The sequence below is a fragment of the Budorcas taxicolor genome, chromosome 2, assembly GCF_023091745.1.
Source record: "Budorcas taxicolor isolate Tak-1 chromosome 2, Takin1.1, whole genome shotgun sequence".
Classification (NCBI taxonomy): Eukaryota; Metazoa; Chordata; class Mammalia; order Artiodactyla; family Bovidae; genus Budorcas; species Budorcas taxicolor.
Window position 1 is genome coordinate 15509644 of NC_068911.1, and position 20560 is coordinate 15530203.

Consider the following 20560-nt stretch of genomic DNA (forward strand, 5'->3'; position numbering starts at 1 on the left):
TGAGTAAGGGGGAACCACCGAGGATGGATGAGGATGTGTGCCAGGTTTAGCACTGTATTTTAGGAAGATCATCGGTGGTTAGTGGAGGAACAAAGACTGGAGCCTGAGGCTTTTGTCCATGGATTTCTAGGTAGAAATTCCAAGTCAAGTCCTCAGGTTGCACAGCAGGGATCCTGACCTGGGATTTCCAGTTGGAGCCTTGACAAGACCAATGCCTCCTCCCAGGCAAGGTGATTTGTGCAAACACACTGCATCCTCCCAAGGACAGAAAGCAGTTGATCCCAGCTCCCCTCGCTTGGAATGTTTCTTCCCCATCAGGCCTGACTGGGGTGACAGTAACAAGTCTAGGGCATCTCTTAGGGGAGAGCAGGTTCAAAGGAGAACAGGAGATAGTTTCTTATCGGGCAAAAGTGAGAAGGCCAGGGAACCTCTCTAAGACAATGGGAGGTAGTATCTTATTGGGCAACTTGGGGGTCTCCTGTCTCATTTTCTGGGACAGTCTGTTTGTTCGCTCCTTCCATCATTTCCCTGTACTGACGTTTGAAGAAACCAACCTGTTAGAGAGGAAGGAGAAAAAAAATCAGGAAGTCCAGTGGACGAGAAGAAAAGAGATGATGGAGGGGATCAGTGATCACCATCTCTGGAACCCTATGTTCCAGCACTATACTAGGATCTTTAAATAAACAGTATCATTTAGACTCTGCCATAGTTCCGTGAGCTGGGTAGAACCACCTTCAAAATGAGAAACCAAGACCCATCATGAACCAAACATGCCGATGGCTAAGGAAAGAATCAGTGGTGGCATCAACATTAAATCCAGGGCTTTCACGTTCTAATTTGCCTTCCAGGGAAACGTGTAAAGAGGTGAAGAAGAGCGGAAAAGAAATGGAGACAGATTAGAGGAGGCTTGAGAATCAGACAGAAAGACACGAAGTCCACTGGGGACAGGTGATGTCACCAGCGGCTTCCCTGGTGGCTCAGCAGTAAAGAATCCACCAGCAATGCAGCAGACACGGGTTCGATCCCTGGGTTGGGAGGATCCCCTGGGAGAAAAACTTGGCAACCCATCCCAGTATTCTTGCCTGGAAAATCCCGTGGACAGAGGAACCTGGTGAGCTGCAGTCCATGGGGTCGCAAAAGAGTCAAACACGACTTAGCAACTAAACAACAACAGATGTCACGGGGGGAAGGGATCTCTTTAGGAAGAATTGGAGTCACAGGATTGACTCCACGGTGAGCTCTTTCTTACACTGTAGAAAGAGTGGGATCAAATGCTGGCGGTCTCGGGAGTAGGATAAAGACACTCACCTTGTACAGTAGGGCTGTGATGAGGGCCAGGAGCAGCAGTCCTCCCACAGAGCTGCCCACAACGAGGGGGATGGGGTTGTAGACCTCATACTTCTCCAGCACCAGTTCCGTCTGGAGTGGAGATGACCCCATCAGAAAGGCTCAGGACTCCTGAGGTCCCAGACTCCTCCCAGGTCCCCTTGAACTCCCTCCCCTCCTTCATCAGGCTCCGCTCCAAGGGGTGGGATACAGAAGGACTCATGGGCTTAGGAACAACCGTCCTGCCTGGGGCTCTCCATCCATCCTGCCTCTCTCCAGGCTTGCAAGCCCCCCACTCAGCATCATGGATTTAGCATCAGGAACTGTCGGACCAGCCTGGCCACTCCCTGCCACATGGTCACTACCTGAGCTCTCAAAAATGTCTCCTGTCCTGGAAGCTGAGAATACACAAGTCTGTTGAAGGTGATTTCAGCCACGCTCACAACCAGCACCTTCTTCTGCTGTGTCTGCAAAAGAGAAGGGGAGAGCTGGGAACTAGCTGTAGTTGGATGGGCAGGAGGGCTCGGGGATAGAGAAACGCCCTGGCTTGAGGTAGGCACAGACACATCAGGCTCCACCTGAGTCTGGGAAGGGACTCTGCTCTTAGAATTACACACCTGGCTGACCCAGCGGAAGCTGAGGTTGCCCTTCAGGATGAAGTCAAGTTCCTCCTGGATGCCGAAGGAGGGGATGTCACAGCGGAACCTCAGGCAGTCAGCGATGGAGCAGTCCTGGAGACAGAGAAGTGGCGTCAGGCCAGGGAAAGATGGTTTGAAGGTAGAAGGCAGTGTTCAACTGTCTGATTTGAGAGGAGCTGCCACATTGGAGCTCAAGCAGGCTGTTCAGCAGACATCCATCTGATATAATATGTATTCCTGAATCAAATCCCTCTATGGAAGTGTGGAAGTGTGGCTTCCAGTGGGGGACCGCCCAGGGCCCTCTCACCAGGACAGGCTTCTTCTTAAAGTGGGTCAGAAAGTCAGACTCTGTGGGCGCTGTTCTCTCTGAAGAGCACTGAATGGAGGGGTTCTAGGGAAAAGGCACAAGGAGAAAGCATGTGAGGGGTCATCAGGGACTCACGAAGACCGAGGAGTCCAGGCAGGGCCTCCCTGATGGCCCAGTGGTAAAGGATCCGCCCGCCAATGAGGGAGATGCAGGTTCGATCCCTGCATCGGGAAAGATCCCCTGGAGGAGGAAATGGCAACCCACTCCAGGATTCTTGCCTGGAAAATCCCACGGACAGGGGAGCCCGGTGGGCTACAGTCTATGGGGTTGCAAAGAGTAGGACACAAGTGAGCCGTTAAAGAACAACAACAAAAAAGCCACAGGGAGTCCAGGGAGAGGGCGTGAACGGAGGGCCCATAGAGCCTTCTGAGTACCTGGGGGTTGAGCACCTCTATGTCCTTCCACACGGCCACCTGGTTCAGCTCCATGGGCACTGAGATGGCGATGCTGACAGGCAGCTCCCTCTGCCCCAGGTTATTCACCTGCGTGGAGGACAGTGAGGGCCAAGATCACCCTGAGCCCCCTGCCCTCCCGGATCTCTGGCTCCTGGGCCCCCCGCCCCAGGCCATGTTCCCAAGTCACCACACGTGCCTGGTATCTGTGCTGGGCCTCCCTGCTGCCCTCCTCCTGTGAGGCCGAGAAGTTGAGGTACTTGGTGGATTGTTCGTGGCTGTGGGGAAAGGAGGTAGGAGGGGATGAGAAGTTCCGTTAGGGCCTCCTGAGGAGACTTGGGGTGGGAGTGTGACAGGACGGGTGGTCAGAGGGCCCCCGGGCTGGTCGGGAGTGACTTGGGGTAACGCGATGGTTCAGGGAGCCGGGCTGGGCTGCAGGCTGGGTGCAGGCTTCCTGCAGAGGCTGTCCAGAGAGGAGACCGCCAGGGCAGCCAGGCAGGGGGCTGGGGTCACAGGGACTGCTGAGAGCTCTGTCTGACCCAGGGGGAGGGGGCCAGGGCCTGCCCTCTCTGTGCCTGGGTCTTCCTTTCAGGCCTCTGTGGACTCGGAGGAGGCCAGATGGGCGCGTGGGACACGACGAAGGTGTAGGGAGATTCAGGCTGATGCTGCTGATGAATGTCTACAGGACCCACCCCTTCTGGCTCCCTGGGGCCTTCCCTGGGGCCCTTCTCTCCTGTTTCCTCAGTTTTTCTTTCTTTCTGCCTTCCTTCCTTTCTCCCTCCCTCCCCCCGACCCCCTCTTTCTTCCTTTCTGCTTGTGAGCTCTTAGTTCCTTGACCAGGGATCAAACCTGCAGCCTTGACAATGAAACCTCAGAGTCTTAGCCACAGGACCACCAGAGAATTCCCTCCTCAGCTTTTCTGGGCCTGGAGTTTGGAGGTGGTGGGGGTGAGCCCAACACGGACTGTCCACTGGGTATCAGCGTAACCACACCTCGAAGCTGCCCTCGGTCCCCAGCCTGGCCCCTCACCAGGGGGCTGCTCTCACTTCCCTGCCCCCTCCCCTGCCCCACTCCACTCCTTACACACCTGCCCTTCACCTGCACCACAGAAATTCAAACCCCCACTCCTACTCTGAAGTGTCATCCTTCTCTAAGAAGGGCCCCTCCAAAACACCCCAGCTTGTCCTGGGGCCTCTATTAAATGTGGGCTATAATGATAATAACATCATAATTATTGTTATCAACAGCCACAAAACGCACTCGATTGATTAGTAAGTGCTGCTAGTGGTGTCATCTACTTATTGAAAGGGTAGTGATAAAGCTTAAATTTGAGGGACTTCCCTGGTGGTCCAGTGGGTAAGAATCCACCTTCCAATGCAGGGGACACAGGGAACTAAGATCCCACATGCCATGGGGCCACTAAGCCCGTGAGTTGCAACTAGAGAAAGCCTGAACACTGCAATGAAGACCCAGCACAGTCAAAACAAAACAAAACAAACAAACAAACAAACTCAGCAGAGGTTCAGCTCCTACAGAAAGAGAGAATTCCCCACGCCCCACAGCGTGATGGGCAAGGACTGGAGGTCGTGGTGTGGCACCTGCTGGTCACGGTGTAGACGGCATACTTCACGGGCAGCTCCAGCTGGAATGCGGTCTTGCTTGGCTTGGGGCTGTTATTCTCACTGGAAAAAGAGGAGGATCCCAGCTGGCAAGTTCCCCAGGGGAGGAGACTGAAAGGGAGCGGGTGCTGCCCTGAGCCTGGCCCAGCTCACCTGCTCACATTGGCGGCAAGAAGCAGCTTGTCTCCCAGGGTGGCCGTGGGGGAGACGTGAAAGGTGACGGTGAAGGTGATCTGGGGAGGAGGCAGAAATGGGAGGAGGTCACCGAGGAGTGGGACTGGGTGGGGCCCGGGAAGGAACAGTGGGCAGAGGCGAGGCTGACCTGGGCGCCCTCACGGAAGATGAAATGGTTGACACTACAACGGGTGCTTCGGGTGCCCTGGGTCCTGGCGGGGGCGCTGTCACAGGTGAGGCGCAGGGATCGCGACTGCAGATGGTTCTGGGGAAGCACAGATGAACCAAGGCAGCTGAGAACTTGTTAGTGTTCCGACAAAACTCTATACAGAAGTGACAGTTACCTGCAATTTACCTTAAGGTTATGTTTTGTTTTAAATTTTTGGGCTTCCCTGGTGGTCCAATGGTTGAGAATCTGCCTTGCAATGCAGGGGACATGGGTTTGATCCCTGGTCCTGGAAGATTCCATATGCCTCGGGGCAACTAAGCCCATGTAATACTGAGTCTGTGCTCCGGAGCCCAGGAGCCACAACTGCTGGGCCCTGGCGCCCTAGATCCCATGCTCCACAACAAGAAAAGCCACTGCAATGAGAAGCCCAAGCACCTCAACCAGAGAGTAGCCCCTGATCACCATAACAAGAGAAAAGCCCTCCCACAGCAACGAAGCCCCAGCACAGCCAAACATAAAGAAATTGGTGTGACTTAAAAATTTTTTTTTAATCCTTAAACACTATCTGGTCAAACTTCATCCTAAGGTAGAAATCCCAGATTTATTGTTAATAGCATTTCCCCTTTTTTTAATTCACAGTTCTTTTTAAAAGATTTGTATTATGAAAATTTCAAATCTCCTCAGAAGTGGAAAGACAAAAATCCACCCCATATCCCCATCACTAGATTAAATTACCAACATTTTTCTACTCTGTTTTGTTCACCTGTTTTCTACTTTTTCTCCCCTGAATTATTTAAAGCACATTCCTAAGACCACAGGGCTTCCCTGGTGGCTCAGAGGGTAAAGCGTCTGCCTGCAATGCAGGAGACCTGGGTTTAATCCCTGGGTCAGGAAGATCCCCTGGAGAAGGAAATGGCAACCCACTCCAGTACTCTTGCCTGGAAAATCCCATGGACAGAGAAGCCTAGTGGACTACAGTCCATGGGATCGCAAAGAGTCGGACATGACTGAGGGACTTCATTTTCTTTCTTTCACTTGCCTAATATCACATACTTTCAATCTGGAAAGACTTCACTGTATACCACCAACAGATAAGGGTGTTTTTTAACATAAGCACAAGACTCAACGAAATTAACAATAACTCCTTAAGATCAGCTGATATCCAAGTCATGTTCTAAATTGTATCCAAAAATGTGAATGTTATAGCTCATTTTTAAAAGCAGTATCTGGTACTTCCCTGGTGGTCCAGTGATTGTGACTCTGCACTCCCAACGCAGAGGGCCTGGATTCAATCCCTGGTCAGGGAAGTAGAGCCCATATGCCACTACTGAGAGTTCCCACGTGTCAACTAAGAGATCCCACATGCCACAAATAAGACCCAGCATAGCCAAGTAAATAAATATTTTCAAAAAGCAAATAAAAGCAGGATCCAAAGAAGGTCCACACATGGCATCTAGTTGGTGTGTCTAGAAGTACCTCCAGTGACAGGGTGTTCACCCTCACAAGGCAGCTGGAGTTTGTCATTCCTAGACAAACTCCTAGACAAACATTCCTAGAAATACATTCATCATGTATTTCTTCATGCATTGATCAAAGTAAGCTTCCATTGGGAAGACTGGCTTAAGAGACACATAGAAGAACAACTAAGCATAAAATGTGGATCTAGTTTAAATGCTGGTTCAAATAAACCACTTAAAAGGATATATTTGAGACAATTAAGGAAATTTGATTATGGTCTAAATACCAAGAAATTATTCATTTCTTTGGGTGTGATCAGGGCTATGGGGTCATGTAAGACAGTTCTACTATCCAGAACAGTGAAACAGGAAAGTGTATGATGACAGGGTGTCTGGGATTGGTTTTAAAATATTTAAACCAAGAGAGTGTAAAAACAGGTGAAACAATGTAGCAAAATGCTGATGATTGTTGAATCTGGGCAATAATTTAGGAGGAGGTTTGTTGAACCACTCTCTTCTTTTGTAAATGTTTAACACAATTTTTCATAATAAAACATTTGTTAAAAATCTCTCTTTGACTCCCTGTGGCCCTGGTTCTGTCTTCTAGAACAGGGATTACCATATGGCAGCCCAGCACCAATTTGTATAAATTAAGTTTTATTGGAGCACAGCCATGCTCATTCATATACATATTGTCAATGGCTGCTTTCACTTTAGATCAGCAAGAATGAAGACATTGTGTGGCCCACAAGACTGAAATATCTACTCTCTAGTCCTTTATGGATTGGAGAAGGCAATGGCACCCCACTCCAGTACTCTTGTGTGGAAAATCCCATGGATGGAGCTGCAGTCCATGGGGTCGCTAAGAGTCGGACATGGCTGAGCGACTTCACTTTCACTTTTCACTTTCATGCATTGGAGAATGAAATGGCAACCCACTCCAGTATTCTTGCCTGGAGAATCCCAGGGACGGGGGAGCCTGGTGGGTTGCTGTCTCTGGGGTCACACGGAATCGGACACCACTGAAGCGACTTAGCAGCCCTTTATGGATAAAGTATGCCAAGCTCTCATCTACAGTAACCAATAAATCCAACTCACTCTTCCACAGGACGGTATTTTATTTAATTTTTTCTTTTCTATTTTATTTTCTGAGCCACAAGGCTTTTGGAATCTTAGTTTTCCTCGACCAGGGATTGAACTTGGGCCATGGCAGTGAAAATCCTGCATTGTAACCACTGAACCACCAGGGAATTCCCCAGAACAGTGTTTTAAAATATTTGAAGGCTGAGATATGTTCTCCTTTAAAAGAGAAATAGTTATACCATGCATAATACAAAAAAATAGAAGGCAGGGTCCCTGCGGTTCTCACATTAACATCCTCCTGGGAACTGATTCCTGACTGTCATTCTTAAAATGCCAAGCTCAGAGCTGAACACAGAATGAGTTGAGGCATGCCACAGCAAACACAACAACATCCATCTAACCATGATCAGTCCAGCCGTCTTGGCTTTTAAGAATGCTAAACAGATGAAGACCTGCCTGATCACTGAACCCAACACAGGAGTCTCTGCTGGCCTCTTGCCATCAGCCTTTTCTTCCCCAGAGGGGACAGTACCTGGCCCCCGGTCACATGTCGGTAAGACAACCCTGGAGGGTAGAAGAAGGTGACTGCGGTTCCATAGGAGTCCTCGCCATCATTCCACACTCTCACTTTCAAGTTCAGCTCCAGGTTACTCCCCACCATCAGGGTCTTCAAGCTAGCACTGGGGCAGAGGCAAGAAGGTGATTCTGTGACTGAGGCTGAAAATGGAGTGGGGGTGAAATGCAGAGCGGGGAAGTGGGGCGAGAGACAGGGACAGTGTGTCTGGGTCCAGAGCCCTGGGTAGAGACATTAGGAAGAGCCAGGGACAGGAGCCCTGGGTTCCAGGAGGGGGCCTGGGGAACCAGGGTGGGTCTAAGGGGCTGGACACTCACTCTGAGACCCCAAAGGAGATGCTGAGGTCGTCCTGGCAGACGTGATCCGCGCCGCAGTTCTTCTCAAAGGGGAGCTGAGAGGGAAGCCAAAGCAGGGTTTTCCCTCAAGATCTAGAGTCCACCCCCTCCAACCCCTCTGGAAAAGGCCAACCCCAGGACTCACAGAGGTTGTGAAGTATCTCTGGGCGTCCACTGCCAGCATAGGCTGGAGGTTTCTTAGGCTAGAGATGGGCTTGCCCACGAGGGAGAAGTTGAGACGCAAGATGATGGGGGTCATCGAGTCCTCCACACAGTCCTGGGGGATGGATACAGGAGGAAGCAAGAAACGCACCCTCGCAGCCCTGGGTCCTGTCTCCTCATTCGTAAAATGCACTAACAATGGTACCAACCCACAGCCCCTCGTAAACGCTCATCGCTAGGATCTGCATGTGGAACTGCTGCTGTGATTGTCCTTTATGTTGAGTATCCTTCCCCCAGCCTCCCACGGGCTCCCTCACTCTACTCAGGGTCTCCCCAGACTGTTCTCCATAGCCCCCTGAAACCCTCTCTGTTCTCTCTCCAGCTTTATCTCTCTTTCATCACTATTATCTATTATCTAGGAATATTATCAACATCTATTATCTAGGAATTTGATTTGCTTCTGATCTTCCCCCATAGCTCCCCGTGGCCATGATCATTTTGTCCTCTGCTGGCTCCCTGGTGTTGAGGACAGGACCTGTCTCAGAGCAGTGGCTGGATAAAAGAATCCCAGCCCAATGCCCCATGGCTCTCCGAAGCAACCTTAGGCTTCTACCTGAAATCCAGCCGTGTAGTCTCCTGCTGATGCAGCCAAGCTCATCCATCCTTCACTCCCTCAGTCATTCATCTAACCTGTGTTAAGCCCCTCCTGCTTTCCACTTGCCGTTTGGGGGCGGAGCCAAGGCGAGGACCAGAACACATCCCTGCGTCCCTGCCCAGCCACCACCCCCCACCAGCCTCAGAGTCGCCTCCCTCCCCAGGACCCCTCACCGGAAGGAGCAACCTCACAGCCTCGCAGTGCTGCTTCAGCCCCAGCTCTCGAACACGGGTCAGATTCCAAGTCCCCGTCTCTTGGAAGATGGCACGAGGACTCAGGCGGCCAGGGTCAAGGGTTAGGTCAAAGGTCACAATGCTTTGGAGGTTAACTGTAGGGGAAAGTGGGGGATGGAAAAGGCTGAGAAAGAGGAACTCCCCAAGTGGGCAAGGGGCAAGGGAGGAGACAGGAGCCCTGGGCCTGGGGACTCCCAGGGGCAGGTCATCTTGGATCAGGGGCAAACGACTCACCCAGCTGGTTCTTGGGACTTTGGGAAACACGCAGGCAGACAGTGGCCTTGCCCAGATCATGGGGAAAGGTCGCCAGCGGCTCACACTCATACACAGACCTGGCGATCTCCGCGGGCGTGATGTGAATGTTCGCCCACATCCTGAGCACAGGTCTGGTCCTGTGGGCAGAACACTGAGCTGAGGACAAGCCTCTGGTTCCGGGACGACAACCAGGGAGGGTGGTTAGAGAGGACGGTGTCCTCGCAGACCTGGGACCATCCAGCAGGTATGTGTTCTCACCTGAGCAGCAATGCGTGCCCCTGGGCCCCCACGGCCAAGTCTGCCAGTCCATCCTGGGTGAGGTCCTGACCCCCGCTCAGCGACTGCCCGAAATACTGGAGGCTGGGGGAGAGCTGGGCGCCTGTGACCCGCTGGCCGGAGAGGAAGCGGAAAATCAGGTTGTTATCTTTCAGTCACTCAGTCGTGTCTGACCCTTTTGCGACCCCATGGGCTATAGCCCACCGGGCTCCTCTGTCCATGGGGTTTCCCAGGCAAAAGGAGTGGAACAGGTTGCCATTTCCTTCTCCAGGGGATCTTCCTGACCCAGGGATCCAGCTCGCCTCTCCTGAATTAGCAGGTGAGTTCTTCACCACTGAGCCACCAGGGAAACCCAAGTCAGGTTGAGGGAGAGAAAAGCTGAACAGAAGCAATAAGAGGAATAGAGAAGAGGGGATGAGGGAGACAGAATGAAGGAGTGAGCCGCAAAAAAAGAAGTACCTAAAAAGAGGGAGTGGGGGTAGGGAAATAGTGAGTAGAGACAAAAGATTTCTAGGACATAAATGAAGAAGGGAGCTGGAAAGGCTGGCCTGGCGACCTGACTTTCAGTCATTCACTTGGCTAGTTCATCTCGGGTTCCTATTCTGGCTCCTTCACTTACGAGCCATGAGATCTTAAGCCAGGAGTCAGTCTTTCTGTACCTCAGTTTCCTCATCCCTCATCTAGGATGATAACACCTCAGAGCACCAAATGAACTAATTCATGGAGTTCTTAGAGCAGCACCTGGCGTATGGTCACTACTCAGTAACTTTATCATGGTGACTATCAGGGCTAGAAGGGCCCCTTAGCAGTCACCCCCATGTCCCTCATTCTCCTCTACCCCTTGCCCCTGACAACCAATAATCCCCTTTCTGACTCTGTGGATTTACCTATTCTGGGCATTTCATGTAAACAGTATGACACAATATGTGGTCCTTTGATGGATCTAGCTTCTTTGACTAAGCATAATGTTTTCAGGGTTCGTCCATGTGGTAGCATGTTATAGCATGTTGTGTTGACACATGTAACATGCGTCAGTGTTTCATTCTTTTCATGGCTGAATAATATGCCACTGTGTGGGTATACCACATTTTCTTTATCTGTTCACCAGTGGATGGCCATTTTGATTATTTCCCCCTTTTGGTTGTTACATATAACACTAATATAAACAAGCATGTGTAACTTTTTTGTGTATGGACCTGTTTTTAATTCTCCCGGGTGGAACTTCCGGGTCACCCAGTAACTCTAACCTTTTGAAGAGCTGTTTTCCAAAGTAGCTGCATCATTCTACATTCCCACTTAGAGTGGCTGAGTATGCCACATACTTTCACATCCTCATCAACACTTGTTATCATCTGTCTTTCTGATTCCAGCCATCCTAGTAGGTGTGAAGTGATGTCTCATTGTGGTTTTGACTTCCTGATGACTGATAACTAGTGATGCTGAACATCTTCTTATGTGCAAATTGATCCTTTGTATATCACCTTTGAAGAAAAGTCTTTTCAGATCTTCTGCTTATTTTTTTAATTGAGACTTCCTTAACTTTTGCCCTCCTTTCTCAGCCTCCCCCATCCAGTGAAGGGCTCCTGCCTATGGGTATCTGGCAGGATTACTGATGGCAGGAGACAATAACGTCATGACATCCAGGGAGACGAGGGGGTAGGTGGACAGGCAGGCTGAGGTTCCCAGAACTAAACCGATTGGCAAAGCGAGCCAGATAGAGGTGGAGCACCTGGTCAGAGACAAGAGGTTGGAACCTCCCTCACCACGATTCTTGATCCACTATAAACCTTGGACAGGTCAAGGCACTTCTCTTCTCCATGCCCCAGATTTCATCTTTAAAATGTCTTTGCTAATGCCTGGTGTATGTACAGGGTAAAACTGCTAGGGGATTAGAAGACTTGGAGGGAGAAAGTATCAAGTCACCATACAAAGTAATGTTAGTCGCTCAGTCATGTCCACCTCTTTGTGACCCAGTGGACTGTAGCCCACCAGGCTCCTCTGTCCATGGGATTCTCCAGGCAAGAATACTGGAGTGGGTTGCCTTTCCCTTCTCCAGGGGATCTTCCTGACCCAGGGATCAAACCCAGGTCTCTTGCGTTGCAGGAAGATTCTTTACCATCTGAGCCACCAAGAATCCGTCTATACAAATTAAAGAATAACCAATGTTTCCATTCTGAAGCTCCACAGATTTTGCTTGATTGCCTACTAGGTACCCAGTTCTAGGCAAAAGAGGTAAGATGAGGGAAAGAAGAATTTTCCAGGTGGCAGTGTTGAAGACAGAAAGGTGCCAGGTTTTGTGGCAAAAGGGACTGTGACCAAGCCTCACCTGGCTGTGGGAGGGGCTGATGCCCAGTTCTGAGTTTCCGTGGAACAGGTAGACAGCACCCCGGTTCTCCTGCTCACCCGGGGCCCCAATGGCCACATCCGCCAGCCTGTCCCCATTCACATCCCCCAGCACGGTCAGGGCTGCCCCAAAGCGGCCCCAGGGGTGGCCCGGCTCCCCTCGCAGGACAGCATCACACTTCCACTTAGTCCTCTGCAGAACGAGAATGGTGTCAGGTCCTACCCCAGGGACCCCTCCATCCCACAGCCAGACCCCACCCAGCCCAGGTCTCATCACTACTCACCCCCTCGGGAAAGGGGCACACGGACACCTGGCCCCCATGGGTCTGCTCGTAGAAATGAGGGGCCCCAATGAGGACCAGGTCAGAGCTACTATCTCCATTCACATCCATGGAGCAGAGGGAGGCCCCGAAGTAGGAGCCAATCTGGAGGGCAGAGTCGGGAGTCACCCTGTTTGCCCGCTGCCAGGGGCATACCCTAGGCCAAGTCCCGCCTCTCCCCAGACACCAACACCTCCCCCAGAGGCCCTGCACCCCCTTCCTCTCCTCCTTCTCTACCCCTGGAGACCCCCTCCACACTCAACCTGGGTCCCTGTGACTTCAGCCTTCAGCCTCCATTGCCCGGACACCTGGGTGAAGAGGACCACCTTCCCGGTGTGCTGATGGCGGGGGGCCCCCAGGATCAGGCTCTGGACCCCCTTCCAAAGGGCCAGCTCTGTGGAGTAACCTGAAGGGGCCAGGGTCAGCACCGAGGCTTCCCCACCCCTGTCCCCTCATCCCCCAGCCCCAGGCCCCTATCCTTCCCAGGCAGCCCATCTCCTGCCCAGCCCCCAAACACAGCCTTGTCTCACCCAGGTAAGAGTCCCTCATGTCCACGTGCTCCTGGGACATGTTGATGAAGGTGGGGTTCTTATTTTGGGGGTACAGGAAAGCACCTCCAGACCAGCTGAAGCTCCCCACAGCCCCCAGAACTGGTCCATCCTGGGAGGAAAGGATTCCAGGGTGAGCAGGTGGGAAAAAGACAACCTATTCTGAAGAAATGCCTGCCACTGACTCCACCCACTCATTAGATATCCACTCTTGCCTTCCCTCCTCCATCTCTGCCTAACCCTACATCAACGGGCTGAAAAGGGGCCCCACTCACAGGCATGAACACACCACTGAAGCCCTCCTGAGACATCTCCAGTTCGAAGGAACTACTGCTTATGGTCCGCGTACCTGAGGAAAGGTATGACACCTAGGTTATTTGGGGGAAAGACAAGCTTTGCCAGGTTCAAGGAGAATCTCAGCTTTAAGAGGATCTCATGTGTGTGCTATGTGTTAGATCGCTTCAGTCATGTCCGACGCTATGGGACCCCATGGACTGTAGCCTGCCAGGCTCCTCTGTGCATGGGATTCTCCAGATGAGAATAGTGGAGTGGGTTGCCATGCACTCCTCCAGGGGATCTTCTTGACCCAGGGATCAAACCCACGTCTTCTGTGGCTCCTGCACTGCAGGCGGATTCTTTCCACTGTGCCACTGAGGAAGCCCAAGAGGATCTCATGTTGGAGACTAAATACCCAAAGAGAGGAACTGGCCCATGACAAAAGAGTCCAGGCCCTAGAAGCAAAAAGGATTTATAGGTGAGGGCTTCTGAAACGAGTAGTTCCATCTCTGACTTACCCTCAATGGCAAAGATCTTCTCTTTCAGTTGTTTCTGAATGTCTCGCAAAGCGTCAAAGTTCTCCACTTGAAATACATGCTCTTTAGAGGGTGTGGAGGCAATGTCGATTAATTCTTGGAAGGAATTTCTGTATCGAAATGCTGATCCCACCTGTCCCCAGCAAAGACCAACTTAGTGAAAATAATCCGAACTATAACATGCCTGCTGGATGCTGGGCTCCTCCAGTAACCCTGCAAGATTAATATAATTACAGCCAGCGAACAGGCAAGAGAAATGAGGCTCAGACAGCATGGAGGCGTTTAAGGAAAAGGATGAAAGTCCCCCAGGCTGGGACAAAGCTTTCATCCTGAAGGCAAAAGAAAGCTAAGAGAGCTGGGGGCTTCTGTCCTAAAAGGGAAGGTGCCTTAAGAGGACTTGAAGGGATGAGGTAGAGTAAGGGCATCCCCCCATCGTACCCCAATTGCATATCGGATGATGCCGGCGGCCTCAGCCCGGGGAATGACCTCCTTGTAATCCACCTTTTCTGTTTTCTTCCCATCGGTGATGACGATGAGGATTTTGGAGGCGTCTTTTCGGGCCCCGCGGGCAGCACTGAGCAGTCGATCTCTGTCAGAGAAGATGAGGGCCCAGAGGCCAGTGAGCAGAGCCGCTGCTTGGCCCCTGATGCCTTTGTGAGGACGAGGGGGTGCTCTGTCCCACCCAGAGGCCCCTGGCTTGGTCAGGAGACCACGGACTGAATTTCATGCCCACCTCTCCCTTCCTCACCGAGACACATAGGGCCCTGAAGGAAGACTCAGATGCTTTAGGGGAGGACCGGGGAGGAGTCAGGACTCACGTGACGAATCGGATGGCTGAGGCCGTGAACGTCCACCCTCGCAGCTGCCAGACGGAAGTCAGGAGGTTTAGTGGGTCTGAGCTGGTAGCGAAGTCTTTGAAAGTGAAGTGCTCCTGGAACCGGTCGGAGAACTGCACCAGGGAGAACTGGGAGAGCCAAGCAGCGCTGGGGGCCAGGCCGAGGCAACGCCACCTCGAGGCTCCTCCCACAAGCCTCTCCCGGGGCGGGGCGGGGCGGGGCTACACCCCAGCCTTGCCGCCCTTGAGGGCACACCTGGGAGCTGGGACGCTGGAACTGGCTCATCACGGCCTTCACGAAGCTCAACATTTTGTTAAAATCTCCGGAGGAGATGCTGCCTGAGCCGTCGATCAGAAAGGCGATGTCCTGATCCTGCCTTGGGCACTCTGGGGGAGGAGATGGCACCAGTCCCCAGAGGGACACTCACAAAGCCCGGGTCTCCTGGCCACAGGACGAGGAGTTTCCCTCCCAGGAGCTGCCCTGACTCCTGCCTAGAACAGGATCCCTCGGTCTCCCAAAGTCTCTAAAGAGGCCACATCTGTGATTCAGCTGCTCACACCTGGTTGATAAAAAAGTGACAATTCGTCCAGTCCAGATGGTGAGATGCTGGGGCCCCTGCTTCTACCTCGACTGTCCGTGCCCCGCCCCCTGGCCTTTCTCCACCTTCTCTCCCACCGTCCCCACTGTCCAGCAATAAAAGGACACTGCTCCAGCCCCTGGCTCGGGGTCAGCACCAAACTACTTTTGTTAAATATTTAAACAAAATCCATTCTCAGAAGAGACAGCTCGGGGACTTCCCTGATGGACCAGTGGTTAAGAATCTGCCTGCCAATACAGGAGACACGGTTAGATCCCTGGTTCTGGAAGATCCCACATGCTGTGGGGCAACTAAGCCTGCACACCGCAGTTACTGAAACTGGTGCATCCTACAGCCCTTGATCCACAAGAGAAGCCACTGAAACTGAGAAGCCTATGCACTATAACAGAGGGTAGCACAACCCTCCGCTCCCCGCCACGCGCCCGCCACGCCCCCACCCTCCCCGCCGCCGCCACGCCCCCGCCCGCCACAACTAGAGAAAGTTCTTGAGCAGACACAGGGCAGACAAAAATAACATAAATACTAAATCAATATTTTTTTAAAAAAAAAGAAGAAGAAGGAGTCCCGCTTGACTTGGCTCTCTGATGGAGATTACTGTCTAGCCCCTAGCTTCCCCCTTCTGCCCCTGAGGCTTCCCAGCAGAAAGAAGGGTGTCCTGGTGGAAGCCCAGGGGCCTAGGAGGTGCCGGGAGGGGCGCCCCAGTCAAGGTCCCGGATGTCAGTCCCCGCAAGGGCCTGAGTGTGAATGTGGAACCAGGAAGGGGCCTTGGTCTGCCCCAGGTGGTGTCTGAGAAGCTTACTGTTTCACCTCCTCATCCCCCATCCCCATCAGCACAGGGGAAGCCGGGTCCTCAACCTGTACTCACACACACATGTATACGTATACACATATACCACACACACACACACAACACATACATACAACATACACAAACACACACACACTCATGCACACACATATCAACACACACAAACATACACAACATGCACAAACACATATACACATGCATCACACTTATACAAACACACATGCAAACACGCATACAACATGCACAAATACATATACACATACACACTCATACACACACATATCAACACACACAAACATACACAACATGCACAAACATATACACACAACATGCACAAATACATGTAAACATCACACATACATATACATACAGATGAATAAACATACATACAACACACACAAATTCACATATACATTACACACATACACACACAAACACACACACACAACATACACACAAACACACATAAATATATATATATATACACACATTACTCTCATACACATACATATACATATACACACGTACACATACATACACACACACACACACACACACACATACATGCACACTGCTCAGACTGCCTGTATCCTCATCTCCCTTTCCCAGCCTGCTGCACAAATCAATTGGTTATATACCACAGGGTACAATGGGTGAAAACAAATGTCCTTCACTCTAAAAATTGTAGCAGCTGGCATAAACTGAGCCCTCGCCACTGAAGCACTGTGCTAAACCTTGGCCGAGGACCATCTATGTTATTCACAGTGTCTGGTGTGCTATTATTCCCATCAAAAAGACAAGGGCATCGAAGCTCAGAGAGAGAAAGGCCCTAGAAAGCCCCTGCACTGGGATAGTGATGAGGCAGGTGTAAAAGCAGGTGGCGACCTCTCCAGGCATGTTTGGAATCACAGTGCCCTCCAGCGAAATTTTTTTTTCCGGATCCCTCTGGTTTATCCACTCTGGTAAGAGTATTCCTGGCCCTACGGCAAGCCCCTGTCAGATGTGTGTAGGTTCCTCAAAGGACTCAGTGGCCCCAAACACTCACCCTGCAGGGCAGCCGGGATCCTCTTGACCTGCTGGAACGGGGAGGCCAGCAGGAAGCAGATCCCGGTCAAGTGCATGTTCTCCCGGCATGCGTGGTGCACAGTGGGGCCACAGGCCTGGGGACAGAGGGGCTTGGTGGGAAGGGCTGTCCCTGCTACTGTCGCACCCTCCCGTCCCAGTACCTCCACCCTCCATGAGACCCCCAGCACCAGAGCCCTAGATCCCCATGCATTCTCTCAGGATGCTCCCGTGACCCAGGGCAACTCACCAGCAGCTGAAAGGGGTCGGTGGTGGCTGCCAGGGACAGGCCCAGGGACATGTTCACAGCCTCTGGAGGCACTAGGACACAGGTGTATACATGGTTACCTTCAGGTCAGAGGAGGCGGGGGCACCTCAACTGGGAGATGAGGAGGTCTGACAGGTGAAGGGAGCTTTCAGGTCTTGATGGAGCTATGGGGGTGCAGGGGTGGGATGGGAGGGGAGACTGGGAGGGTCAGGAGGCCTGTCTGAGGCTCAGGGTCTGCAGACAGAGCTGAAGCCAGGGAGTGAGTCTCCTGTGTTCCCCACAGACCCTCAGAGCATGGGATCCTGAGCGTGGGTGCCAGCCATGGGCAGCCACTCACCCTTCAGGGGGATGGCCTCACACCTGCCCACGCTGTAGTCGCACCAGTAGAGGCCGCCTGTTTGGTTGGCAGCCTTTACCTCCTGGGGGGCTCCAACCACCAGCCTGGGGGGAGAAAAGAACACGGCAGCTACGATCATGGATGCTGGAGCCAGACTGCCACTTGGCCAGTTTGCTTTCCCTCACTAAGCCTGTTTCCTCAGCTGTAAAGTGGAGATTCAGAACAATTTAAATTCCACATGAGAGAGATTTTGGTTTCTTTCATTCTCTAGTGTATGTCTGGCTCCTGAGACATATAGTAATAGGTGCTCAGTAAACATTTGTTGAGTGATGGCTTCCTACATCATATGGTTGCTGTGAGGATGAAATCAGTGCCCATCCAAAGCTGCCTGGCACTTAGTGATTGCTCAATTAAAAAATGAAGTTAGCTGTGGTCATTGACATGGCAAGGTAGCCCTTCTTCAGTCCAGGTCTTCATAGCCTTAGGGGAAATTGCCATGGTAGACAGAGGAGCGGAAAAGGCAATGGCACCCCACTCCAGTACTCTTGCCTGGAAAATCCCATGGATGGAGGAGCCTGGAAGGCTGCAGTCCATGGGGTCGCTAAGAGTCGGATATGACTGAGCATCTTCACTTTCACTTTTCACTTTCATGCATTGGAGAAGGAAATGGCAACCCACTCCAGTGTTCTTGCCTGGAGAATCCCAGGGACGGGGGAGCCTGGTGGGCTGCTGTCTGTGGGGCTGCACAGAGTCGGACACAACTGAAGCGACTTAGCAGACAGGAAAGTTTGTGAATAGAGGGAGGGATGTGGGGAGGAACCAGCCATGTGCAGGGAAGGAGTTGATAAAAGCCAGAGGCACCACGCTGTCCTCACCATTGGGCATACTGGACCACACTGTGTCCAAACCCAGGGCTGTCCACACGGAAGGTTGTCGGTTGCTCCATGTCCAAGTTGAAGCAGAGAGAGGACACTGGGGCTGGGAAGGAAGGCGAGGAGATAAGCCTTGAGGAAGGGTCTCCCACCTTCTCCATCTTCCTGGCTCCCAGGCTACCTCCCCCCACTATCCCCTCCAGGCATAATGCCCCAGCATCTCCTGGGCTTCTGGACCCCCAGGCTCAGGCCTCTCTCAGCTCGGTTTGCCTCCTTCAGATGGTCCAGAGATAGCTGTTCCTCCACTAGTCTGCTACCAAGTTTCATTTCTCCATTGCACAGAGCAACGCCCAAATAGACCTCTTTCCCCATACCTCCCTCAGGGCTCCCTTGAAGGAGAATTCAGGAAAACTTGGGGCCGAACAGATGTGGCAGACAGAGTACACGATTGACTTCTTCTGCCTACTTGAGACACCTCTGCATTGTCCAGGCAACTGGCCTCTCTTCCAGCATTTTCTCTTGAACACCCCTAAAACTGATTCAGTATCCTCTTGACCTCCACAAACCCCAGATTCTCAACCTGGTGTAACTCCAGATCCCTCCCCTAAAGTCTGAGTTCGAGAAGTGCATTCTTGGCTCTCTCCCTAGCTCTACCCTCATCCTCTCCTCCCCATCAAGACCCTTGGCTTACCCATCAACAGGAAAAGAAAAACCTGGGTCACCGTCATGATAAGAAGGTCAGACATAGGCATCAGAGCACTTGAGCCGCAAAGGGAAGAGCTGGACCAAAATGCCAAGGAAGCCAGTGAGCAGAGAGAGGCTCAGGAGGCCAGACGTAGGGAGGGAAGTCGTCAGCATGACTCAGAGGTTGGGGGTGGAGAATACAACTGAAATAAGCACAGAAAGGTTCAGGCAGCCCACACACACTGTGTCCAGGAGTCTTTCTAAGCAGAGATGGTATGACTCGCTTCTCTTGTCTCTGCAACCTAGGCTGGGGTGGATGCAAATCTCCTGCCCCACCCCACCTCTCCCATGTTCCCTTATTGTACAGAAGAAAGTTTCCCCCTGACCTTGAAATGTCAGTGAACCAGGGGATGGGAAAGGGTAGATGCCAGGGTGTCTTCAGACCCCTAAGAGAGGCTCTGGGAAGAATCTTCCACTTTGGACCTAGAAACCTCTGGGCCCAGGATTCAAGCCTCTGGACCCTAGGAGGAAGGCAGAGTGGGTATTCATTCATCATTTGTTTATCACTTATTCAACAAATCGAATTTGAGGCTGATTGTGCGAGCCATCTCTCAGCAGAATGGGAAAACACAAACCACAAGGCCCCAGCTTTGGTGTCAGTGGAGAAGGCAAACATGTAAACAGCCAAGACATTGCTATGAGAGGAGAAGATACTTATTGGTCACAAAGTACCATATTCAGATTGGAAGGGTATGAAGTTTCAGGAAAACTTCCTGGAAGAGGTGACACTTGATCTGAGTCTTGCAAGCAACTTAAACAGAAGGGAGCATATTTCAGAAGGAGTGGCCAAATGTAGAAGAGACACGAGATAAGAGGGCTTCTTAGGACATCAGTGGTAGAAACCAGAGAGTAGGAGGTGGGAAGTGGCAAAAGATGTGGTCAGTCGGGGAGGCGGGGGAAGCGGAAGCAGGCCTCAGGCCTGGAAAGCCCCCTTAAGGCCTGTCAGTTTTTTATCTTGAGGACAGAGGAAGGCATAGAAGCAAACTGCAAAGACTGAGATCTTCAAATTTGAGCTTTAGAAAACTAGAAAAAGGGGCTGTGTGGGGCATGGATTCCTTGGGAGCTGGTTGGAGACGGGTTGGTCAGGAGAGAGGTGATGAGGGCTTCTGGGTGAGCTGGTGGCTGTGGGGACGAACTGAAGGCTGACTGGTCCGTAAGGCGTGGACGCTGATGACAGTCCCTGAGCTGGAGGGGGAGGGGTGGGGGGGTGCAGCCAACTTCCGTGTTAAGGGAACCAAAATATGTTGTTCTAAGAGTTTGGGTTTATAAAAAAGAATGAAATGTCATTTGCAGCAAC

General features: G+C 51.9%; 1 protein-coding gene across 1 annotated transcript; it reads right to left on the reverse strand.

The window, feature by feature from the left end:
* Positions 1-455: 455 nt before the first annotated feature.
* On the reverse strand, positions 456-19273 carry ITGAX (integrin subunit alpha X). The gene is made up of 30 exons (XM_052660317.1): positions 19211-19273; positions 18523-18625; positions 17648-17751; positions 17293-17363; positions 17026-17140; positions 14830-14960; positions 14557-14702; positions 14177-14327; positions 13721-13871; positions 13202-13275; positions 12909-13038; positions 12642-12784; positions 12343-12483; positions 12042-12251; positions 9698-9828; positions 9419-9576; positions 9125-9279; positions 8280-8411; positions 8117-8190; positions 7758-7899; positions 4665-4781; positions 4496-4575; positions 4322-4405; positions 2923-3001; positions 2706-2813; positions 2272-2355; positions 1944-2057; positions 1692-1793; positions 1309-1419; positions 456-554 (listed from the first exon to the last, which is right to left on the reverse strand). The coding sequence occupies exons 1-30, from the start codon at positions 19269-19271 to the stop codon at positions 456-458; spliced, it is 3501 nt and encodes a 1166-aa protein (XP_052516277.1). The 5' UTR covers positions 19272-19273.
* Positions 19274-20560: the final 1287 nt, after the last annotated feature.

What these genes read in the sequence shown, in the direction of transcription:
- ITGAX (XM_052660317.1), bottom strand. Translation starts at nt 19,271, where the DNA reads ATGCCTATGTCTGACCTTCTTATCATGACGGTGACCCAGGTTTTTCTT. An exon ending in GGGCACGCATTGCTGCTCAG is followed by an intron (nt 9,577 to 9,697) that starts GTGAGAACACAT and finishes TTCTGCCCACAG; the next exon opens with GACCAGACCTGTGCTCAGGA. An exon ending in AGACATTTTTGAGAGCTCAG is followed by an intron (nt 1,420 to 1,691) that starts GTAGTGACCATG and finishes TCTCCACTCCAG; the next exon opens with ACGGAACTGGTGCTGGAGAA.